The sequence below is a fragment of the Pan troglodytes genome, chromosome 6, assembly GCF_028858775.2.
Source record: "Pan troglodytes isolate AG18354 chromosome 6, NHGRI_mPanTro3-v2.0_pri, whole genome shotgun sequence".
NCBI lineage: Eukaryota > Metazoa > Chordata > Mammalia > Primates > Hominidae > Pan > Pan troglodytes.
This window is the reverse complement of record NC_072404.2, coordinates 71274725-71298131: the sequence shown is the minus strand read 5'-3', so window position 1 is coordinate 71298131 and position 23407 is coordinate 71274725. Positions and strand designations below refer to the sequence as shown.

General features: G+C 38.4%; 1 protein-coding gene across 1 annotated transcript; it reads left to right on the top strand.

Moving 5' to 3' along the window:
- Window positions 1-6547: 6547 nt before the first annotated feature.
- Window positions 6548-21300, top strand: ZNF479 (zinc finger protein 479). The gene is made up of 4 exons (XM_054656345.2): window positions 6548-6698; window positions 12250-12376; window positions 12855-12950; window positions 17819-21300. The coding sequence occupies exons 1-4, from the start codon at window positions 6696-6698 to the stop codon at window positions 19129-19131; spliced, it is 1539 nt and encodes a 512-aa protein (XP_054512320.1). The 5' UTR covers window positions 6548-6695; the 3' UTR covers window positions 19132-21300.
- Window positions 21301-23407: the final 2107 nt, after the last annotated feature.

Below are 23407 nucleotides of genomic sequence, written 5' to 3'. Positions count from 1 at the left end.
ATATCTAAAAGATATTTAGGTAAGAAAAATACATAATTTATAATTTGATTTTTTAAAGGTTTGTCAAATATCAAATCCCAGGTTATCATAAGTCACTCACTAACCAAAATGATAACTCAAAAATTTTAAAAAGACAAAAACCTTTACTCACTAATAGAGGGAAGACTTCACTTTCCACACAATCTTTTTTTCCTTTCCTTTTGCTCCAGTTTATTCAAAAGGGCAGATAAAAATATTTCATTTTTAAAATATTACATGAAAATCTTGTTCATGAAAAAAAGCTAAATCTCACCCTTGCATTAATGTACTATTGATGTCAAACCTAATTCTTAATAAAACCTTATAGACAAATCTATCTAGTCTTAATCAGTTTGACAATAAGGTAAGATTCCTATAACCCTTTTATAATACTTTACAATTTTTGTGAAAGAGCAGAGTAGTGCTCTAAAGAAAACCAGTTGTACTTTTATTCCAGTGTTCAATTTATAAAAAACTGAATACTCCTTTAACTTTAGCCAATATGTTAACACACAGAATTTCTTTTACCAGATGTAAATTTTTACGAACTTTTCACAACTTGGTTAATCCTTCAGCTCTGTTTTATCTAATTTAAAACAATCCTTTGATCCTTTAATTTAGGACAAAAGTAATCTACATTCCCATGACTTCTTGTAATCTTTTACCGAAAACACATTTGACTTTTTTTACATACCTAGCGTGTAAAACTGTTTTTATTTCCCAATGATTACTAAAGTGATGTAAACTAAAATACACCATGGTTTCTATTTTTCTGATAAAATATTTGATTTGAGCTCTTATTATTTTTAAACCAATTAATCAAATCTCCTTCATATTACACACACAACACATATAAACACACAGCTGGAAGAAGATCAAGTACCTGTAAGATTTTTCATTTGTCAGTTTCTCAATTGGATTACCACCCTGGCTTCAAGATGGATCCATAGGAGAAATAGGACCAGGAAAGCAAAAACTAAGCAATTTCTACAGCTTAATAAGTAGGCACAGCTGGAAGGCAAAACAGATTCCCCCCCCCGCCAAATTAAGACTCCTATTTTCATACTAGAACCTGGATCCCAAAAAGAGGGAATCAGCCCATCTCCCATTGGCATCTTACCTGTCAGTGGGGGGCGGGGACATTTCCATGCCTTCTAGGTGGCCAAGAGCACACTTCTCTGATTCAAATATGCAAAAAGCCAAGTATCCCCCCATAGTTGCCATTAGCCATCCCTGAATGTATATTTCCTACCTACTTATTACATATCTAAATTTTTTCATAACGTGAAGTAATTTCTGATACCCCAGAAAGTAAAAACCATCAGATAATGCAAAGCAAAAATGGAACAGAGCCTTAGACTTTGAGAGGGATCTATCCACTTCTAATTCCTGGAGTTTCATGAAGAAAACAGATGTTTTTCCCAAAATGCCTATTGTGGCACCTCCTCTGTTTTTTCTAAGGACTTCTAGCTGTTGGAGCTTGAATATCTGCAATTAATTAAGCTGACTTTTGGGCCAGGTGTGGTGGCTCATGCCTGTAATCCCAGCACTTTGTGAGACCAAGGCAGGCAGATCAATTGAGGTCAGGAATTCAAGACCAGCCTGGCCAACATGGTGAAACCCCGTCTCTACTAAAAGTACAAAAATTAGTCGTGTGTGGTGGTGGGTGTCTGTAATCCCTGCTACTCAGGAGGCTGAGGCAGGGGAATTGCTTGATCCCTGGAGGTGGAGGTTGCAGCGAGCCAAGATTGCACCATTGCACTCCAGCCTGAGTGACAGACCAAGACTCCATCTCAAAATAAATAAATAAAATAATAATAATAATTAAGCCAGCTTTTAACCATGATGCTCTTTCTGAAAACATGTATTTAATTCTCTCATTGCTTGACTTTAGCCATGCCAAATTGCCAATATTTCTGGCTTTTGAACTTTACTAACATAACGTCACAGGTGAAACAAATAAGCCTTTTTTTGTTTTGTTTGTTTTGTTTTGTTTTGTGATGGAGTCTCCCACTGTCGCCCAGGCTGGAGTGCAGTGACCAAACTTGGCTCACTGAAACCTCCACCTCCTGAAACCAATAAGCTTTAACTAAGGTTAAGAACCTAACCACAAGTGTACAAAGTATTTTCAAAAAGGTGGCAAAGCAGTTTTTACAAAATCTAGAATCTTCAAAGGTAGCTCAGAGAAAGGAAAATCCAAAATGTTTCATGGAGGGGAAGAGAATCAACAAATGTTCACACAGATATCAAATCAGAAAGGACTCATCTCCTAAGCTAGAAATTGAACCCTGAACCCAGGCTGCCACTGTGAGACAGCAAAGCCCAGCTACTGAGCTACAGCACTGAGCAGTCTCCGTTGGAGTCTCCCAGAAGAAGCCTCCAGCAGCCAATTTTGAGCTTGCAAAGGTTTTTAACTGCTCAAGATCATTTTTAGAGTTAAGTATAACATAAATTTCAAAATTTATGTATGCCGGATGGTAGAAACCAAGAGAAAATACTGCCACATGGCTACAAGGTCAAGCTCCCAAGAACATAAAACAAGAGGGAAATTTCATCCATTGTTTTGTTGTTGTTGTTGTTGTTTGTTTCAGGGACTTCTTTTTTGTTTCTTTGGGAGTATTTTTTTTTTGAGACTGAGACTTGCTCTGTGTCCCAGGCTGGAGCGCAGTAGCGTGAACTCAGCTCACTGCAACCTCTGCCTCCCAGGTTCAAGCAATTCTCCCTGCCTCAGCCTCCTGAGTAGCTGAAACTGCAAGCGTCTGCCACCACCCTGGCTAATTTTTGTATTTTTTGTAGAGACGAGGTTTTGCCATGTTGGCCAGGCTGGTCTTCAACTCCTGACCTCAGGTGATCCGCCCACCTCGGCCTCCCAAAGTGCTGAAATTACAGGCGTGAGTCACCATGCCTGGCCTGTTTCAGGGACTTCTGACCAGAAGTTTCAACATGTGATCTCTGCGCAAGATGGTGGCCTAGAGTAACAGAAAAGATAGGAAAGGAAAGAGAGAGAGAGAGAGAGAGATTGCCTATGGCAGGGCAGGAAAGGTGAGGAGCTCAGGAAAGCCAGAGAAAGACCCAAGCATTGCACCGAATCAAAAGTTTAGGTGGCCGCTTGTTGGTTGTGAAAGAATCTTTTTTGCAGTCCCATCTGCTCTCAAGTTTCCCACTTTAGGGAGGAAAAATCTCCACATGTTCCATGATTCTGTACTCACCTAATTCTGTCAGCCACAGCCATTAGCAAAAAGTGCAAGGCAACTTAATACAAAGACAAGGCCTGGTTCGGTGGCTCATGCCTGTAATCCCAGCACTTTGGGAGGCTGAGGCAGGTGGATCAGCTGAGATCAGGAGTTTGAGACCAGCCTGGCCAACATGGTGAAACCCTGTCTCTACTAAAAATACAAAAATTAGCCAGGTGTGGTGGTGGGCGCCTGTAATCCCAGCTATTTGGGAGGCTGAGGAAGGAGAATCACTTGAACCTGGGAGGTGGAGGTTGCAGTGAGCCAAGATCTCACCACTGCACTCCAGCCTGAGGGACAAGAGTGAGACTCTGTCTCAAAACAAACAAAAAAACAAACAAACACAAAGACAGCAATGGTTAATATTCCATAATGCCAAATCTAATCTTAACTGAGAGGGACTTTACTGAGAGGGGCCTCTAACCCCCTAAATCTTAGGAAAGACTCTAACCTTTCTAAGCTGCACCTCAAACACAAGTTTTTCAAGTGTTCTTGCCTTTTACTAAAAGGGACCTTTTATCTTATCTGTCTTAGGAGACACTCTAACTCCACTAAATTGGGCTACTAACCCGATCCCATTCTTTACCCGGGTATGCCACCACTTACAAAAAGTTAGCCAATTGGTAATTCAGTCTATTTCCTTTGAGCTGCGGGTTTCCTTAGTATCATCCTTTTGTAATTCACTGAAAAGAAGCTTCCAGAAATGGCCCCAATTCAGAAACGAAGATTGGGTTCTTGGATCTCGTACAAGAAATAATTTAGAGCCAGGGGTAGTGGCTTATGCCTGTAATCCCGGCAATTTGGGAGGCAGAGGTGGGAGGATCACTTGAGGTCAGGAGTTCGAGACCAGCCTCGCAACATGGTGAAACCCAATCTCTACTAAAAGTAAAAAAATTAGCCAGGCATGGTGGGGCATGCCTGTAATCCCAGCTACTCCAGAGGCTGAGGCAGGAGAATCTCTTGAACTCAGGAGGTAGATGTTGTAGTGAGCCGAGATGGCGCCACTGCACTCCAGCCTGGGTGACAGAGCAGGATGCTGTCTCAAAGACAAAAAAAAAAAAAAAAGATAGAAGAAAGAGTTTTGGGTGAGTCTGCAGTGCAAAGCAAAAGCAAATTTATTGGGAAAGTAGAGGAATAAAAGAATAGCTACTCTCCAGGCAGAGCAGCAATGTGGGCCGCTCAACTAAGGATACTTAACAGTTACTTCTTGATTATATGCTAACCAAGGGGTGGATTATTCATGAGTTTTACAAGAAAGACGTGGGCAATTCCCAGAACTGAGTGTTTCTCTTCTTTTTAGACCATGTAAGGTAACTTTCTGATGTTGCCATGGCATTCGTTAACTGTCATGGCGCTGGTGGGAATGTCTTTCACATGCTGATGCATTATAATTAGCGTGTAGTGATTCCTGAGGACAACCAGAGGTCCCTTTCATTCCCACCTTGGTTTTGGTGGATTTTTGTGGCTTCTTTACTGCAAACTGTTTTATCAGCAAGGTCTTTGTAAAATGGATCTTGTGCCAATCTTCTATTTATCCTGTGACTTAGAAAGCCGGGCCTCATGGAAATGCAGTCCTGTAGGTCTCAGCCCCATTTTACCCAGCACCTATTCCAGATGCAGTTTCTCTGCTTCAGATGCCTCTGACATAGCTACAGGGCGCTGGAATGTGGCTAGTGTGAACTGCAATGTGCTAGAAAGGTAAAATACAAGAGTACATTCAGAGATTTAGCTTCAAAAATGTATATGCTTTATTAACCATTACATAGTAATCACATATTAAAATAATAATATTTTGGATATATTGGGCTGATTAAGTTGTTGCAATCAATTCCACCTGTTATTCCACCTGTTTCTTTCTTTTTTATTTTGAGACAGAGTTTCTCTGTCACCAGGCTGGGGTGCTGTGGTGTGATCTCGGCTCACTGCAACCTCTGCCTCTTGGGTTCAAGCGATTCTCCTGTCTCAGCCTCCCTAGTAGCTGGCATCACAAATGCCTGTCACCACGCCCAGCTAATTTTTCTACTTTTGGTAGAGCAGGGGTTTCATCATGTAAGCCAGGCTGGTCTCGAACTCCTGACTTCAGGTGGTTCCCCACCTCGGCCTCTCAAAGTGCTGGGATTACAGGCGTGAGCCACTGCGCCCGGCCCCACTTTTTTTTTTTATTATTTTTAACATTTGGCTACTAGAAAATTAAAAATTTACATGTGGCTCATATTTTACTGCAGAGGATTGCCTCCCTTCTGAAATCTCAGGCTGTCCGCATGTATTAGTCCGTTTTCACACTGCTACAGACAAATAGCTCAAACCGCGTAATTTTTTTTTAAAGTAAATTGAATCATAGTCCTACATGGCTGCAGAATCCTTGGGAAACTTGAATTCATGACCATGACAGAAGGTGAAGGGAAAGCAAGGCACATCTTACATGGTGGAAAAAGAGAGAGAACTGGGGAGGACGTGCCACATTTTTAAACCGTCAGGTGTCTTGAGAGCTCCCTTACTACTACCAGAACAGCATGAGGATAATCCACACCAATGATCCAATCACCTCCTGCCCGGTCCCTGCCCTGACAAATGGGAATTACAATTTTTCTTTTCTTTCAGAGGAAGTCTCTCTGTGTCACCCAGGCTGCAGTGCAATGGCGCCATCTCGGCTCACTGCAACCTCCACCCCCTGGGTTCAAGCAATTCTCCTGCCTCAGTCTCCCGAGTAGCCGGGACTAACAGGCACGCTGCCACGCCTGGCTAATTTTTGTATTTTTAGTATTGACGGGGTTTCACCGTATTTGCCAGGCCTGTCTCGAACTCCTGAACCAGTGACCTGCCCGCCTCGGCCTCCGAAAGTGCTGGGATTATAGGTGTGAGCCACCGCACATGGACGGGAATTACAATTTGAGATTAGATTTGGGTGGAGCCAGAAAGTCACACCATATCACTGCAAAGGATCCGCAGCAAGGAAGGGCATAAAATCCTAAATTTTAAAATAATTGTCATTATTTCAATTTATGAATAAATATTATATATCATTTATAAATGCGTATGACATTATACACAAGGTTAAATGCAAATATCCTCTGAAGTTGGCCTGGCTCAGATCAAGGAAGAAGCCCTGCCTGTGAAGGCTGCAGCCTAGGCTGTTATTTTTGCTTCCCTCAGCCCAGTGTCTGATCAAATATTCCCTCACTCAGGGCATGAAGGGTGGGGCCTGAAACCTTATCCAATCAGGAGCCGTGGTCTAGAAACTGTCCAATCAGGCATGCAGCTGGAAAGAACAGGCTACTTCCGTAATTTTGCGGGTCCTTCGTGTTTTTCTGCGTCCAGAGCTGCAGTTCTTCTCTTCACTGCTCTGTGTCCTCTGCTCCTAGAGGCCAAGCCTATGTGTCCTTGTGTCCTGCAGGTATCTGCAGATTTGTGGCTAAAAGACCGGGACCCCCTGGAAGCCGGGAAATGGTGAGTGCTGGGTCTGCCATCGTGAGAGAGGGGTGGGGGCTGGTTGGAACCGGCAGAAAGTGGCTGTAGCAGGTCCCAGACTTTCTCGCAGTCAGCTCCAGAGCCTGACGACCCAAATCGTCTTTGGCCCAGCTCGGCTCTCGTCCTCTCCAGCCGCAAGATGGTGCCTGGGCCAGCGCCTGGGACCCTGGGATTTCTGTCTTTTTCCTCTGCAGTGGCTTTACCCTGGACTGGAGGCCTCTCTGGTTTGCTCTGCACTCCCAGCGCCTCATCTCACCCAGATTGTACAGGGATGGGAAAGTCATCAGGGGAGAATCCTGACTCAGGGTGCAAGATTCATGAGTGGAAAGAGCTGTGGTCCTGGGGTCCTTAGTTCCTAATTTTTCCTTTTAGAGATGTATGGGAGTCACTCTAAAAATGAGAATCTGATCAAAGTGTGATTCAAGAATCATAGAGCGCCCAGCTATGGTTTGTGGGTTGTGATCCATGGGAGAGACTTGAAGAAAAGTCTGTTATAAGTTTCATGACGAAGCAAACCAGATTCAATAATTGGTTTGGTACAGTTATGTAGTTTATTTGTGAGATCCAGGTAAAAATTTCTTGGTTATGTCATCAGAGGTTAATTGGCAGGCTGTGGTTGCCTAGGCCTGAATATTTCCTTCAAGATAGTAATTTCCAAGAAATGCTTTTTTTTTTTTTTTTTTTTTTTGGGAGGGAGTCTCGCTCTGTCCTCCAGGCTGGAGTGCAGTGGTGCGATCTCACCTCATTACAACCTCCGCCTCCCAGGTTCAAGTAATTGTCCTGCCTTAGCCTCCCGAGTGGCTGGAATTACAGGTGTGTGCCACCAGGCCCAACTAATTTTTGTATTTGTAGTAGAGACGGGATTTCACCATGTTGGCCAGGTTGGTCTCCAACTTTTGGCCTCAGGTGATCTGCCTGCCTCAGCCTCCCAGTGGGCTGGGGTTACAGGTGTGAGCCACCGCACCCAGCCGATTTTTTTTTTTTTTTACCTTTTATTTTAGGTTCAGGGGTACATGTGCAGGTTTGTTGTATAGGTAAAATCATATCATGAAGTTTTTGTGCACAGATTATTTTATCACTCAGGTACTAAGCATAGTACCCAACAGATTTGTTTTCTGATTTTCTTCATCCTCTGATCCTCTACCCTGAACTGAGCCTCAGTGTCTGTTGTTCTCTTATTTGTGTCCACATGTTCTCATTATTTTGCTCCCACTTATAAGTGACAACATACAGTTTTTTATTTTCTGTTCCTGCACTAGTTTTCTAAAAATAACTGTCTCTAGTTCCATCGACGTTGCTGCAAAGGACATGATGTTGTTCTTTCTTATAGTTGCATCCTATTTCATGGTGTTTACATACCACATTTTCTTTATCCAGTCTACCATTGAAGACATACAGGATTATTTCTTGTTTTTGCTATTGTGAATCGTGCTGTAATAAACATATGCGTGCATGTGTGTTCATGGCAGAAAAACTTACATTCACTGGGTATATTCCCAATTGCGGGATTGGGAATGGTAATTCTGTTTTCAGGTTTTTGAAAAAATGCCAAGCTGCTTTTCTCAATGGTTAAATAAATTTATACTTTCACCAGCAGCATATAAGCATTCAATTTCTCCATAACCTCACAAGCATCTGTTTTTGTTTTTGTTTTTACTTTTTATTCTAATTGTTTGTATTTGAATTATTTCTTTTTTTCCCATTAGTCTAGTGTTTTATCTATCTTATTATGTTTACATAGAATCAACTTCTGGTTCCTTTGAATTTTTTTTTTTAAGACAGAGTTTCACTCTTACACGCAGGCTGGAGTGCAGTGGTGCGGTCTCAACTCACTGCAACCTCTGCCTTCCAGTTTCAAGCAATTCTCCTGCCTCAGCCTCCCGAGTAGCTGGGATTACAGGCATGTGCCACCACGGCCAGCTAATTTTTGTGTTTTTAGTAGAGATGGGCTTTCACCATGTTGGCTAGGTTGGTCTCAAACTCCTGAACTCGTGATCTTCCCGCCCTGGCCTCCCAAAGTGCTGGGAGTACAGGAGCGAGCCACAGCACATGCGTGGCCCATTGAACTTTTTATAGTTATTTATGTCTCAAACTTCTTCATTTCGGCTCTGATTTTGGTTATTTCTTGACTTTTGTGAGCTCTGAAGTTGGTTTGCTCTTACTTTTGAAATTCTTTTAATTGTAACATTAGATTTTTAAATTGAGATCTTTCTAACTTTTTGATGTGGATGTTTAGTGATATGCATTTTATTCTTAACACTGCCTTAGCTCTAACCCTGAGATTCTAGTATGTTGTATTTCGGTTGTAATTAGTTTCAAAAATTTTATTTCTGCCTTAATTTCATTATTTCCAAAATAGCCATTTGGAAGCTGATTATTCCATTTTTATGTAATTGCATCCTTTCACATGTTTTTTTTTTGTATTGAATTATTCTATACATTTTCTTTTTAAAATTAATGAGAAAGATAAGAAGAAATAAAAATGCTGTGCTCTTAATCTAAATGCTAAAAATTATTCAGCACTTAGTACCAACTCCCAGGGTGCTATGAAAATTAAATCACAAAATGTGTTATTCCCAGCACAGTGTTCTGTGATATGCTCCTGAGCACACAGTACCTGCTTAATAAACGTTTTATTAGTACATGTGTACAGGTTTCCCAGGTGCAGATTCACTCAGACATTGCTGTCTTCTGTTGTCCCTGTAAACTTAAAAAAGCCAACAAAAATATAGCATTTCAGGGTGGAAATTGGTTGTTTTTATTTGTAGCAGAAGTATTAGTATTGTGACAAATGTGGTGTGTGTAAGGGACTCTGCTGTGCCTGCTTTCTCTTGCTAATGCTAATAATGTGTCTGGGAAAGCACAGTCAGCATTTACAGGGGACTTGTTGTAAAAGCCCATTCCTGGACCCTTTTGGATCCTGCAGAATCACGTTGCATAGAGCGGGGCCAAGATTACCAAGTGATTTATAAACTTGAGGGGTTCAAGATACATTCAGGAGAGTTTAGTTCAACTTTTGCATCAAAGGAAGGCTGCACTGCCTGCCCTGTTTCAGTTTGGTAGGAAGAGGTCAGTGCGGTTCATGTTCCCATTACTCTAAAGAAAATTGCTGGTTTCTGATAGGGGAGGGCAGGGACAAAGAAACTTATATTTTAATAGCTGTGGAGAAGCTCATTGTTCTCTCATTGCTCTTAAATCTTTTCAGTTATAAACAACAAAAATGGGTGAATGTTTTCTGCAAGTCTCGGTCTTCCGCCCGTGGGTGTGTGTGGTGGTAGCAGGTGAATAGGTTGCACTTTAAAGTCATATTCTCAAGATGCAGGTTTGATATGTCCAGAGCATCTTATCTGAAAATACATTTCAGAGAAAGAGGAGGAAAAGAAACAAATCACTTTTTCTCAGGTGAGCATGTCTCAGATCAAGCGCAGTGTCCACTCTGCCTTTTGGAATGCCTTGTGTTCAGAACTTGCAAATTTTTACTTCTCTACTTGTGCTGTTGATCCCTAATGAGTCTGTTTCAACTATTTTTTGTGATTTTTATGATAGTCAAGGGGTTCTGAAAAAAATATTTGTTTTCTCTATGCCATAGCATTCTATACATTTCTCTTCATCTTGGATTCTTGTATATCATGCAGAATTCTTACCACAAATTTATGACCTACGATATATAAAATGTTCCCATTGTAGCTGTTGAACATTAGAAGGTGTGGATACTCAAGATTTCTATTGGGGAAACACCGTTGTCTTTGGAGATTAGTGAAAAGTGAAACATGTTATATTGAGGTTTCATCTGTGTGCTCTATTAGTTCCATGCAGAACAGCGTTTAGAAAATGCTCATTTAAACAGGGTGGCATTTATTACACAGAAAGTTCTGAAAAAACTGTTAGGAGATACTTGCTTTCCAGGGTGCTAAGGAAAGACTCCTTAAAATTACTAATAAAAATTACAGAACAGGGAAGTTATCTGCACCTTCAACTTTGCATAAAACTGATGTTTCTTTATGATTAAATTTAGGCCAGGTGCAATGGCTTTGGCTTGTAATGCCAGCACATTGGGAGGCCGAGGCAGGCGGATCACGTGAGGTCAGGAGTTCAAGGCCAGCCTGACCAACATGGTGGAACACCATCTCTACTAAAAAAAATATACAAAAATTAGCCAGGCATGGTGCATGCACCTGTAATCCCAGCTACTTGGGAGGTTGAGGCAGGAGAATTGCTTGAACTCAGGAAGTTGAGGTTGCAGTGAGATGAGATGGCACCACTGCACTCCAGCCTGGGTGACACAGCGAGACTCTGTCTCAAAAAAAAAAAAATATATATATATATATATAATAAAATTAAATGTAGATTATAATTTACTTTTCTGAGAGGAGAGAAATGCCACAGCAGTGATGCTGTGTTGTGTGTGCATCAGCACATAATAAAAATGTGTCCTAATAAAGTTGATAACAATTTTATTCACTTGGTTCAAGATCTCTATGACATTTTTTTCCACTCTAGAGTTAATTCTTATTCTCTTAATTATTAAGGACACTTAGGAGATTTACTAGCTGAAGTGCATAAACCGTTGCATTTAATCTGGAAGCTGTCCTTTCCTTTTAGATGACTTTTGCTTATATTTGTCTTTTAAAAATGAAGGCTCTTATCTTTATTTACAGGTGAGAGAAACTGGGAAAAACCCAAACTCTGCCATTTACTGGATATTTGACAAAATATTCTTACTAGGCTAGAAACATTGGTGAGCTTGCTAAAAATTCAGAAATTCAGACTTCCTCCGAAATCTCCTGAAACAAAATCTCACAAGATCTTTAGTTATTGCACATACTAAGACTTGAGAGGTATCTTCCAATTCATCATGACTCTTCTATCTGAGAAATATACACAACTTATTCTATATGATGTAAATATAGCACTCAAAAATAGACATGTCCGGCCAGGCGCAGTGGCTCATGCCTACCATTCCAGCACTTTGGGAGGCTGAGGTGGGTGGATCACCTGAGGTGAGGAGTGCAAGACCTGCCAGGTCCACATGGAGAAACCCCACCTCTACTAAAAATACAAAAATTAGCCAGTCATGGTGGCTCATGCTTGTAGTCCCAGCTACTCAGGAGGCTGAGGCAGGAGAATCGATTGAACCCGATAGGTGGAGGTTGCACTGAGCCAAGGTCATACCACTGCACTCCAGCCTGGGCAACAGAGTGAGACTCGGTCTCAAAAAAAAGAAGAAAAGAAAAACAGAAAAGAAAAAGACATGTCCATGTTGATGCCCTTAATTTTATAATGTATCATCCAGAAAAGTATCAAATCTACAGTGGTATTGTGGATCTTATGCTATCCTCTTTTCTCAGAGTTAGAGAATACTTCAGTGTTAAAAATTATCTTATTGAATAATTTTAGTCACTCTTGTAAGTGAGAACCACTTCTTTTTACTCTCTTTTTTAACTTGAGTCAAATAAAAATCTCTGCCTATGGCCATGTGGTAAGTGCTTGTGTGTTCATGTGTGGTTTTGTTTGTTTGTTTGTTTTCCAGGGACCGTTGACATTCAGAGACATAGCTATAGAATTCTCTCTGGAGGAATGGCAATGCCTGGATTGTGCTCAGCGGAATTTATATAGAGATGTGATGTTAGAGAACTACAGAAACCTGGTCTCCCTGGGTGAGGATAACTTCAATACATAATTCCTAATATATTGCTTTTCTCTTTTCTAAGATGTTTTTGGTAATTTCTGCTTTGCATGAATGAATTTTAGATCTCCAATTTTAAGAAAATCTTGGGGATTCATTGCTGTAGAACAAATTCTTCAAGATGTTTTATCTTGACCAGAACTTTTGCCTTTCCTGAGCTTATGTATCTTTTGCTCTAGGTTAGTGGGAATTCCAAAAATGCCATGGCATAAAAGATCATTGCCCACACATTAGAATTCAGTTGCTGCCACCAATTTTTGATTCAGTAGTACTGAGTAGTGAAATTAAGGACCTACAAATTTAAAATATTTTCTGAATATTTAGAAAGTTCTATTATGAATCAATATTAATTTTCTAGAATTTTCTATTATATCCTCTAAGCATAATACTAATTTGGTAATTAAAGAATTCAGCATGATCTATGTTACTTTTTTTCCTTAATAAAACAGGTATTGCTGTCTCTAAGCCAGACTTGATCACCTGTCTGGAGCAAAATAAAGAGTCCCAGAATATAAAGAGAAATGAGATGGTAGCCAAACACCCAGGTAGGTGAGAGCGAATGAAGCAGATGAGACAGATGAGAGGTACACAAATCAAGGAGGCAGCCAGACCTTAAAATGTGGTCTGGGGAGCTGTGCTTTGATGAAAAGAGTTTCTGAGAAGCTCAAGTCATTTTTTTCTTTTACTCTCACATAGGGACACCTCCTGCCTCATGCTGTTAAAGTCTCTAAGGATTCCACTTCTGCTTCAATAATCTTTCTTCAAGTTCGCAGTGTGAGCCAAAGTTTTCTTTAAAGGTTATCAGGGACTGCGCAAACTGACTGCTTTGCCATTGCTTTTGGGAACACACTAATATCTGCATATTTTTGAAAAACTCTAAACCATTAAAATTTTTTTTTTGCATCATGTCTAAAATGTATGAGAATAGTAGTTTCTCTTTCATTGGTGGTCATCCATTTTTCTGCACATGCCATTCTGTTTTTATTACTATAGCCTTGAAATATATTTTAAAGTTTTTACAAATTTTTTACAAATTTTTTAATTTTTTATATGTATTTATTTATTTAGAGGCTTGGTTATCCCCCCACTTGCTGTGGGGGGATATGCAGGCAGGGTACCTTTTATGCCTTCATTTTACTGTGTTGCGTATTTTAGATATAGACTCATAAATGGTATTGCTGTATTATATGATAATTTCATTTTAGATTATTTAAAGAACGCTTATGATGTTTTTATGATGGCTGTATCTTTTTTCTCATAAAAAACAACTTACATAGGTTTCAATTTCTTTACATCATCAACAGTTGGTGTTTTAAAAAAATTTATAGTGGCCATCCTAATTGATGTAAGGTGATTTTGTTTTGTATTGTGATTATGTTTTGCATTTTTCTATAAATTATTAATTTTGTGCAACCTTTCAAATGCTTCTTCCCATTTGTATATCTTTTTTATTAAAATTTAGTTTAATCATTTTTCCATTTCTTTCTTTTTTGAGACGGAGTTTCACTCTTGTTTCCCAGGCAACAAGAGCAATGGCGCGATTTCAGCTCACAGCAACCTCTGCCTCCTGGATTCAAATGATTCTCCTGCCTCAGCCTCCTGAGTAGCTGGGATCAGGGATGTGCCACCACACCCAGCTAATTTTGTATTTATAGTAGGGATGGGTTTCGCCATGTTGGTCAGGCTGGTCTCGAATTCCTGACCTCAGGTGATCTGCCCACCTCAGCCTCCCAAAGTTCTGGGATCACACGTGTGAGCCACCGCACCTGGCTCATTTGTCCATTTCCAAATCAAGTAATTCAATTATTGTTGTCTAGTTCTAGGAGTAGTTTATGTATTCTCAATATTAAGTCTTATCACATGTGATTTTCAAATATTGTCACCGATTTCTTGGGAGACACTGTCACTCTATTAAATGTTTTATTTGATTGCAGAAATTTTGAAGTTTAGCCCAATTAAATTTTTCTGTTCTCCTCTTTGTTGCACATGCATTTGATGGCATATCTAAGAAAATGTGCCAAAACCAATGTCATGTCTTTGCACTATACTTTTTTTCTAAGAGTTTCATTAGGTTTTTCTTAGTCTGAGTACTTTGTTTAAAATATTTTTTGTATGTGATGCAATTAAACCATTCAACTTCATTTTTTCGATGTAGATGTCCAGTTTTCAACATTATCTGTTGAAGGGATTATATTTTCTCCATTGTCTGCTCATGGCAACCTTGAGGCAGATTATTTGGTCATACACGGAAGAGTTCATTGCTGGGCTTTCTATTTTGTTCTATCATGTCTTTATCTGTCTTTTTGTGAATACCACATAGTTATTGTTATTGCAGCTTTTTATTATGTTTTGCAATTATGAAGTATAGTGACTCTGTGTTTTTCATGTGTGTTTCTCTAGATTTGGTTCATAATAAAATTTAAAAATTTTAAACAATATTTTAGGAATAAATATACTTTTGGAATTTTGATACAGATTATATTAAATTTGTTCACCACTGTGGGTTATATTGACATCTTAACAAATTAAGTCATCACTTAAATATGTTGGCCCTTGAGAAAAAATATTAAATTAATTTAAATTATTTGACCCTGTGCAAGAATACAGTGAAGAGTGTGTTTATTTCCATGTATTTTTGATTTGCCAGTATTACTTTTTTTCTTTTTAGTTTTATTCAGTTTGGGTTAGAAAACATACTGTATGATTTTGCTCTTCTTATTTTTTTTTTGACTCAGAGTTTCTCACTCTGTTTCCCAAACTGTAGTGCAGTAGCACAATCTTGGCTCACTGCAGCCTCAACCTCTTGAACTCAAGTAATCCTTTCACCTTGGCCTACTGAGCGGCTGGCATTAGAGGCATACCCCACAATGCTCAGCTAATTTTGAGTTATTTGTAGAGACAGGGTCTCACTGTGTTCCCAAGGCTAGTATCAAACTTCTTGCCCCAAGTGATTCTTCCACCTTGGCCTCCCAAACTGCTGGGATTACACCTGTGAGCCACTGCAGCTGGCTGATCTTTTGAAATTTACCAAGACTTATGTGTTCTAACAGAATGCAGCAGGTGCAAATAAGAGTATTGTGTATCCACTTGCTTTTGACTGGAGAGTTCTGTACATGTCTGTTTAGCCTATTTGGTTTGTGATATGGTGTCGATGCCCTTCAAATGGCGTGTTGAAATGTAATCTCCACTGTTGGATGTGGGGCCTAATGAGAGCTGTTTGCATCATGGAGACAAATCCCTCATGAATGACTTGGCACAATCATAGAGTTCTCACGCTATTAATTCACATGAGAGCTGGTTGCTTAAAGGAACCTGGCTCCTCCACCTCACACTCACGTCGTCTTTCACCATGTGATATGTTTGGTTCTTCTTTGCCCTCCACTATAATTGTAAGCTTCCTCATATCCTCACCAGAAGCAGATGCTGGCATATACTTCTTGTACAGTCTACTGAACTGTGAATCAAAAAATCTTTTTCTTTATGAATTACCCAGTCTGAGGTTATTTTCTATAGCAATGCAAAATAAATTCATACACAATATAATATTCTTCAGGTTTTCAGTTTTTTTAATTGATCTTTTATTTAAATTTTTTATTTATTATTGAAAAGGAGGTCTTAATGTTTATAATTTTGTGTTGCTATTTTATTTCTTGCTTCATTTCTGTCAATATTTGCTTTATATGTTTTGAAGCCCTGATGTTATATATGCATATACATATAGATAGACGTAATAATTATAGATTCCTAGTAAATGGACTCATTTTACCATTATATAATATCAATCTTTGTCTCATGCTAGTAATTGACTCATTTGCTTTCGTGTGTCTTTTTTTCTTTGTGCTACATTGGAGATTCTGTAAAACATCTTAAATGTTACAACAGTATATTTTAAACTGGTAAAAAAAAATGACTTCAGTTGCATAGAAAAATTTGTCCTCATTATATCTACCCTATACTTCTTATTGATGTTGCTAATTATATCTTTTTATGTTTTATGATTTTTATGCTTATATTTTTCAAATTTTAAAGAATAACTAAAAGTATTTTCTGCACCATCACAATAATGCCACAGAATTTTGCTTTTTGTATATGCATATGTTTTTCAGAAAGTTATGTATTTTCATATGATTACATATATTTTTCATCATGTTGTTTTAAGTGGAAAGACCTCTTTTCAGCATTTTATTTAGGGCACATACAATGATTATGTGCTTTTCCAGCATTTATTCATTCTGGAAGAGTTTTATTTTTCTTTATGTTGTAGTACATTTTTCTGGTTTTATTATTCTCACCATGAAAATTTTTTTCAGCCTTTGACCATTTTACACAGTTCTTTTCTGACCTGCAAGGTTTCTGTTTACAAATTCACTGGTTGTCTCAGAGGACTATGCTTATAAATAATACTTCACTTTTATCTTGCAGCTCCCAAGATTATCTTCTGGTTTGTGACTTTTGAAACTTTGCTTAAATTTGTGTTGCGGATCTTTTTCTGTATATCCTAGTTTGTTTGTTTAGCTTCTTCATTTTTTACGTACTTTTTTCTTACTTTTAAATTTTTTCAGTTATTCTTTTTTAACTCCACCTTGTTTATTTTTATTATTGCAAGTTTTGTTGGTATTCTTATTTTTCTTATTTTATTTAGGTGTCTGGTTTTCCATTTTTCTCATTGAGCATAATATGGATTATCTTAAATTTTAAAAATCAAGATCTACATCTTTATTTTTATAGTTGCTTTTTCAAAATTTTTTATTTTTTTGATTGCACCATGTTGTCCTCATGTTTTATATACATTGTAATCTTTGTTGGAGATTTAGACACTAACATAAAACTACCTTTCATGATCTTTATAATGCAGCTCCTTCCTGTCATAGCATGACACCAATTGTCTTTGGTAGAGATTCTGGGATTCTCACAAACATGTTCTCAGGATGTGTTTTGTCTGCAATTTGTATTTATTTTTCAATTAAAAGACTTCTTCATATTTCTTCTTAGTGGTCAGTAACTATGTTCTACACCTATCTTCTACCCATCATACTGCAGTCTTTCTGCGGTTGTAACATTCACTTTTGAGCTCAGAAGACTTAAAGCTGTTATTAAAGGCACTATGTTCTTCTACTGGGCATGAGGAAGGGCTGTGTTGGGTAAATGTAGCAGACCTTTCTTTTCTCTCTGCATGGCTCTGGACATCGTGCTCACATGGTGCACACACTTACTTTATTTATAAATTTCCAACAAAGGTATTTTGATCACTATGATTTTGTTACATTTATACATCTATGAAGGAATTATGGCCTGTGGTATTTTGATATGGCATTTTGCTAATGTACCTTGTGTAATTTTATATATTTCATGTGTAGAATATATTTATATGAGTCCAGAAAGTGGAGTAACTTGTGCTTTTTGTGTCTTTCAGTTACACATTCCCATTTCATCCAAGACCTTCAGCCAGAGCAGGGCATCAAAGATTCACTCCAAAAAGTAATACCGAGAACATATGGAAAATGTGGACATGAGAAATTACAATTTAAAAAATGCTGTAAAAGTGTGGGTGAATGTGAGGTGCACAAAGGAGGTTATAGTGAAGTTAACCAATGTTTGTCAACTACCCAAAACAAAATATTTCAGACTCATAAATATGTCAAAGTCTTTGGTAAATTTTCAAATTCCAATAGAGATAAAACAAGATATACTGGAAAGAAACATTTCAAATGTAACAAATATGGCAAATCATTTTGCATGCTTTCACACCTAAATCAACATCAGGTAATTCATACTAGGGAGAAGTCCTACAAATGCAAAGAATGTGGCAAATCCTTTAACTGCTCCTCAAACCATACTACACATAAAATAATTCATACTGGAGAGAAACCATATAGATGTGAGGAATGTGGCAAAGCCTTTAGCTGGTCTGCAAACCTTACTAGACATAAGAGAACTCATACTGGAGAGAGACCCTACACATGTGAAGAATGTGGCCAAGCCTTTAGGCGCTCCTCAGCACTTACTAACCACAAGAGAATTCATACTGGAGAGAGACCCTACAAATGTGAAGAATGTGGCAAAGCCTTTAGCGTATCCTCAACCCTCACTGACCACAAGAGAATTCATACTGGAGAGAAACCCTGCAGGTGTGAGGAATGTGGCAAAGCCTTTAGCTGGTCCTCAAACCTTACTAGACATAAGAGAATTCATACTAGAGAGAAACCCTATGCCTGTGAAGAATGTGGCCAAGCCTTTAGCTTATCCTCGAACCTTACTAGACATAAGAGAGTTCATACTGGAGAGAAACCCTACACATGTGAAGAATGTGGCCAAGACTTTAGGCGCTCCTCAGCACTTACTATCCACAAGAGAATTCATACTGGAGAGAGACCCTACAAATGTGAAGAGTGTGGCAAAGTCTTTAGCTTATCCTCAACCCTCACAGACCACAAGAGAATTCATTCTGGAGAGAGACCCTACAAATGTGAAGAATGTGGCAAAGCCTTTAGCTTATCCTCAACCCTCACTGACCACAAGAGAATTCACACTGGAGAGAGACCCTACACATGTGAAGAATGTGGCAAAGCCTTTAATTGCTCCTCAACCCTTATGCAACATAAGAGAATTCATACTGGAGAGAAACCCTACAAATGTGAAGAATGTGACCAAGCTTTTAAGTGGCATTCAAGTCTTGCTAAACATAAGATAATTCACACTGGAGAGAAACCCTACAAATGTGAATAATGTGGCAAAGTCCACCCTCAGGCCTTATAATGCATAAAATAATTTACACTGGAAAAAAACACTACAAATGTAGAGAATGTGGCCAAGCCTTTAACCAGTTCCAAACCTTAATTGAACGTAAGAGAATTCATATTGGACAGAAATTTTATAAATGTAAAAAAATGTAACAAAGCCTTTAACCAACCCTCAAACCTTAATAAACCCAAGAGAATTTATTTTAAAAAAATTTTTTTGAGTTGGAGTCTCCCTGTGTCACCCAGGCTGGAGTGCAGTGGCATGATCGCAGCTCACCGTAACCTCTGCCTTCCAGGTTCAAGCGATTCTCCTGCCTCAGCCTCCTGAGTAGCTGGGATTACAGGCGTGTGCCACCACACTGGCTGATTTGTGTATTTTTAGTAGAGATAGAGTTTCACCATGTTGGCCAGGCTGGTCTTGAACTCCTGACCTCAGGTGATCCACCTTTGTCAGCCTCCCAAAGCCTAAGAGAACTTACATTACAGAGACCCTAGAAACATAAAAAAAGTGACAAAACCTTTAAGCACATCTCAGGCCTTACATAATATCTGATCATTCATTCTAGAGAGAAACTCTACAAAAGCAAAGAATGTGGTAAAGCTGTTAACTAGTCTTGAACCCTTATTATACATAAGAGAATTAATACTGAAGAGAAACCCTGCAATAAGCAATATGGTAATGTCTTTCAAAAGTCCTCAAACCTGAATAAATGTAAGATAATTGATATTGGAGAGAAACCCTGCAATTGTAGAAAAAAATGTGGCAAACCCTTTAACTGGTTCTCCATGCTTACTCACTAAAACATTTTATACTGGAGAGAAACTCTGCTTACATAAAAATGTGACAGAGCATTTAAGCACACCTCAAACTTTTCTAAAAAAGAGAAATCATTCTGGTGAGAGACTCTAGAAATGTGTTAAATGTGGCAAGGACTTTAAATGGTAGTCACACGTTATGGTAGGTAAGATAGTCTATACTGAAGAAGACTCCTACAAATATGAAGAATGTGGCAAAACTTTTAACAAATTCTCACACCTTATGGTACAGGAAAGCATTTATACTAGAGAAAAATTGTACAAATACAAAGAATGTGAAAAACCATTAATATCAGGTCACATCTTACTCAATATCAGAAAGTTTATACTTAATAAAGGGATTATAGGTCAGGTGTGTTGGCTCATGCCTATAATTCCAGCACTTTGGGAGGCCAAGGTCGGTGGATCATGAGGTCATGAGTTCAAGACCAGCCTGGCCAACATGTTGAAACTCCATCTCTACTAAAAATAGAAAAACTAGCTGGGTGTGGTGGCGTGCACCTGTAATCCCAGCTACTCGGCAGGCAGAGGTAGGAGAATTGCTTGAACCGGGGAGGCAGAGGTTGCAGTGAGCTGAGATAGAGCCACTACACTACAGCCTGGGTGACAGAGCAAGACTCCGTCTCAAAAAAAAATTATAAATGTGATTACTGTAAAAAGACCTTTTGGAAAATATAGGCCTTTAAAGTAAAGACCAGTTATTCTGAAGACAAACATACAAACTTAAAGAGGATTGCTGTACTTTTACTTCCATTACAGATTTTATTGTACACATTTTATATTAAAGGAAAAATTTGAAGATCTGAGAAGATGCTCAAACTTTGTTGAACATTAGAGAATTTATATTGGAGAGAAAGTCTAAACATGTAATGAATGTGAAAAACATTTGTTCAAAACCTACAGCTTAGAAAACACCAGTTTGTACTAAATATTTTTGCAGAACCAGTAAATGGGGAAAACATATTAAATCAAAAATTAAGTCTATATAAACATCTGAGGGGTCACAGTAGAAAGAATGAAGGCACTGAAACTTCATACATTACACTAAATCAGAGGGTTGAGTGTAAAAGAGATCCAAAGCTAACACCATATACATGTTAAAGAAGTAGTTTTTTTCGAGATTCATAATTACCTTCGAGGTATGCTTCTTTCTTCTATAAAAAAATAGTTTCTGAAAAGCAAATAATAATGTAACTCAAGTCTCAGATTCCGTCATGTTGACTCTTCCCATTGTTTGTGAAAGTATTTGATCAGTTTTTTCATCAGAGATAGGAGAGATTGTTTTTTATCAATTGTACGTTTATGTAATAAAATGCAATAAATTTAAAAATTTTTTAAAGATTATGTGTCAACTTAATTTTTTCATTAAACAAAGTTGTTTTTAATGTGTTAAAACTATTGTGCTTTGAATGAAGTGTTAATTTGTCATCAGATTTAATGGGTCCCATTTTACTTAAGGTTCTAAGTATAAGATGGTAACAATGTACTATTTGTTAATGTAGGGGAATGACATCTCTAGTAATCTCTTTTTTGCCAGTGTTGTTTGTTTGTTTGTTTGTTTGTTTTGAAATGGAGTCTTGCTCTGTTGCTTAGGCTGGAGTGCAGTGGCATGATGTCGGCTCACTGCAAACTTTACCTCCTGGGTCCAAGCGATTCTCCTGCCTTCAGTCTGCCAAGTAGCAGGGACTACATGCACATTCCACCACGCCTGGCTAATTTTTGTATTTTTAGTAGAGATGGGGTTTCACCATGTTGGCCAGGCTGGTCTTTAACTCCTGATCTCAGGTGGTCCACCCGCCTCAGTGCCCCAAATTGGTGGGGTTACAAGCGTGGGTCACCATGCCTGTCCTGCCAGTGGTTTAAACTGCAAATAAGTAGAATAATTTTTTTCTCATAGATCAAATTTGTATTCTTTTTTACCCTATTTAGATTTCTAAAAAAATTTTGTGGGTGGATAGTGTGCATCCACACTTATGGCATATATGAGATATTTTAACACAGGCATACATTAGTTAATTATCACAGCAGCGTATATGAGGTATTCCTCAACTCAAGCACATATTTATCCTTTGTATTACAAGCTCATTATACAGTTTTATTTTAATATGTACAATTGAATTATTACTAACCATAGGGTCATTTTATGGTCATAAAAATTGCATGAGTATAATTAATATACATTTCTGAGTCTTGATTAAATATTTTTAAAAAATTGTTTTGTATATTTTTTGTACATGTGGCCTCTCTGCTGACAAACAAAAACAGACTTTTAGTTTTGATCTACATAGAGTTATATATACAAATATATTACTCTAAAGATATATCAGCCAGGCACTGTGGCTCATGCCTGTAATCTCAGCACTTTGTGAGGCTGAGTGGGGCAGATAATTTGAGGTCAGGAGTTCAAGACCAGCCTGGCCAACATGGTGAAACCCCATCTCTACTAAAAATACAAAAAATTAGCTGGGCGTGGTGGTACATGCCTGTATTCCCAGCAACTAGGGAGGCTGGGGCAGGAGAATCGCTTGGTCCTGGGAGGCAGAGGTTGCAGTGAGCCAAGGTGGCAGACTGCACTCCAGCCAGGATGACAGAGCGAGACACCATTACATAAATAAATAAATATATATACATATATATATATACACATATAAGAAAGTTATGTAGCAAGTGAGTGTGTTTGTGTGTGAGCTTGTATGCATTTTCAGAACAGAAGAACAATATTGAAACAAAAAAGATTATTTTAATAAGGTGGATAATTAAAGAGAAACCTGGAAACCTTAGAGATTCTCAAAAAAATCTATATTCTGTGACTTGTATTGAATTCGTTACTGTAAAATTTTATCCCACCCAAATCTTATCTCAAATTGTAATCCCCATGTTTCAAGGGAGGGACTTGGTGGGAGGTGTTTGGAATATGGGGGTAATTTTCCCCCATGCTGTTCTCATGATAGTAAGTGAGTTCTCAAAGGATCTGGTGGTTATGTAAGTGGTGTTTTTTTCTGTTCTGCCTCTCTCTTGCTGCCTAGTAAAGAAGGTACTTGCTTCTCCTTTGCCTTCCACCATAACTGTAGGTTTCCTGAGACCTCCCCAGCAATGCAGAATTGTGAGTAAATTAAACTTCCTTTCTGTATAAATTACCCATTCTCTGGTAGTAACTTAATAGTAGTGTGAAAACAAACTAATACAGAAAATTAATACAGGTAGTTTGGGGCACTGCTATAAAGACAGTTGAAAATGTGGAAGTGACTTTGGAACTGGGTAATAGGCAGAGGTTGAAACAGTTTAGAGAACTCAGAAAAAAATAGAAAAATATGGTAAAGTTTGGAACTTCCTAGAGACTTGTTGAATGCTTTTGACCCCAATGCTAATAGTGATGTAGATGATAAAGTCCAGGCTGAGGTTGTCTCAGATGGAGATGAGAAACTTAATTTTTAAATGGAAGCAGA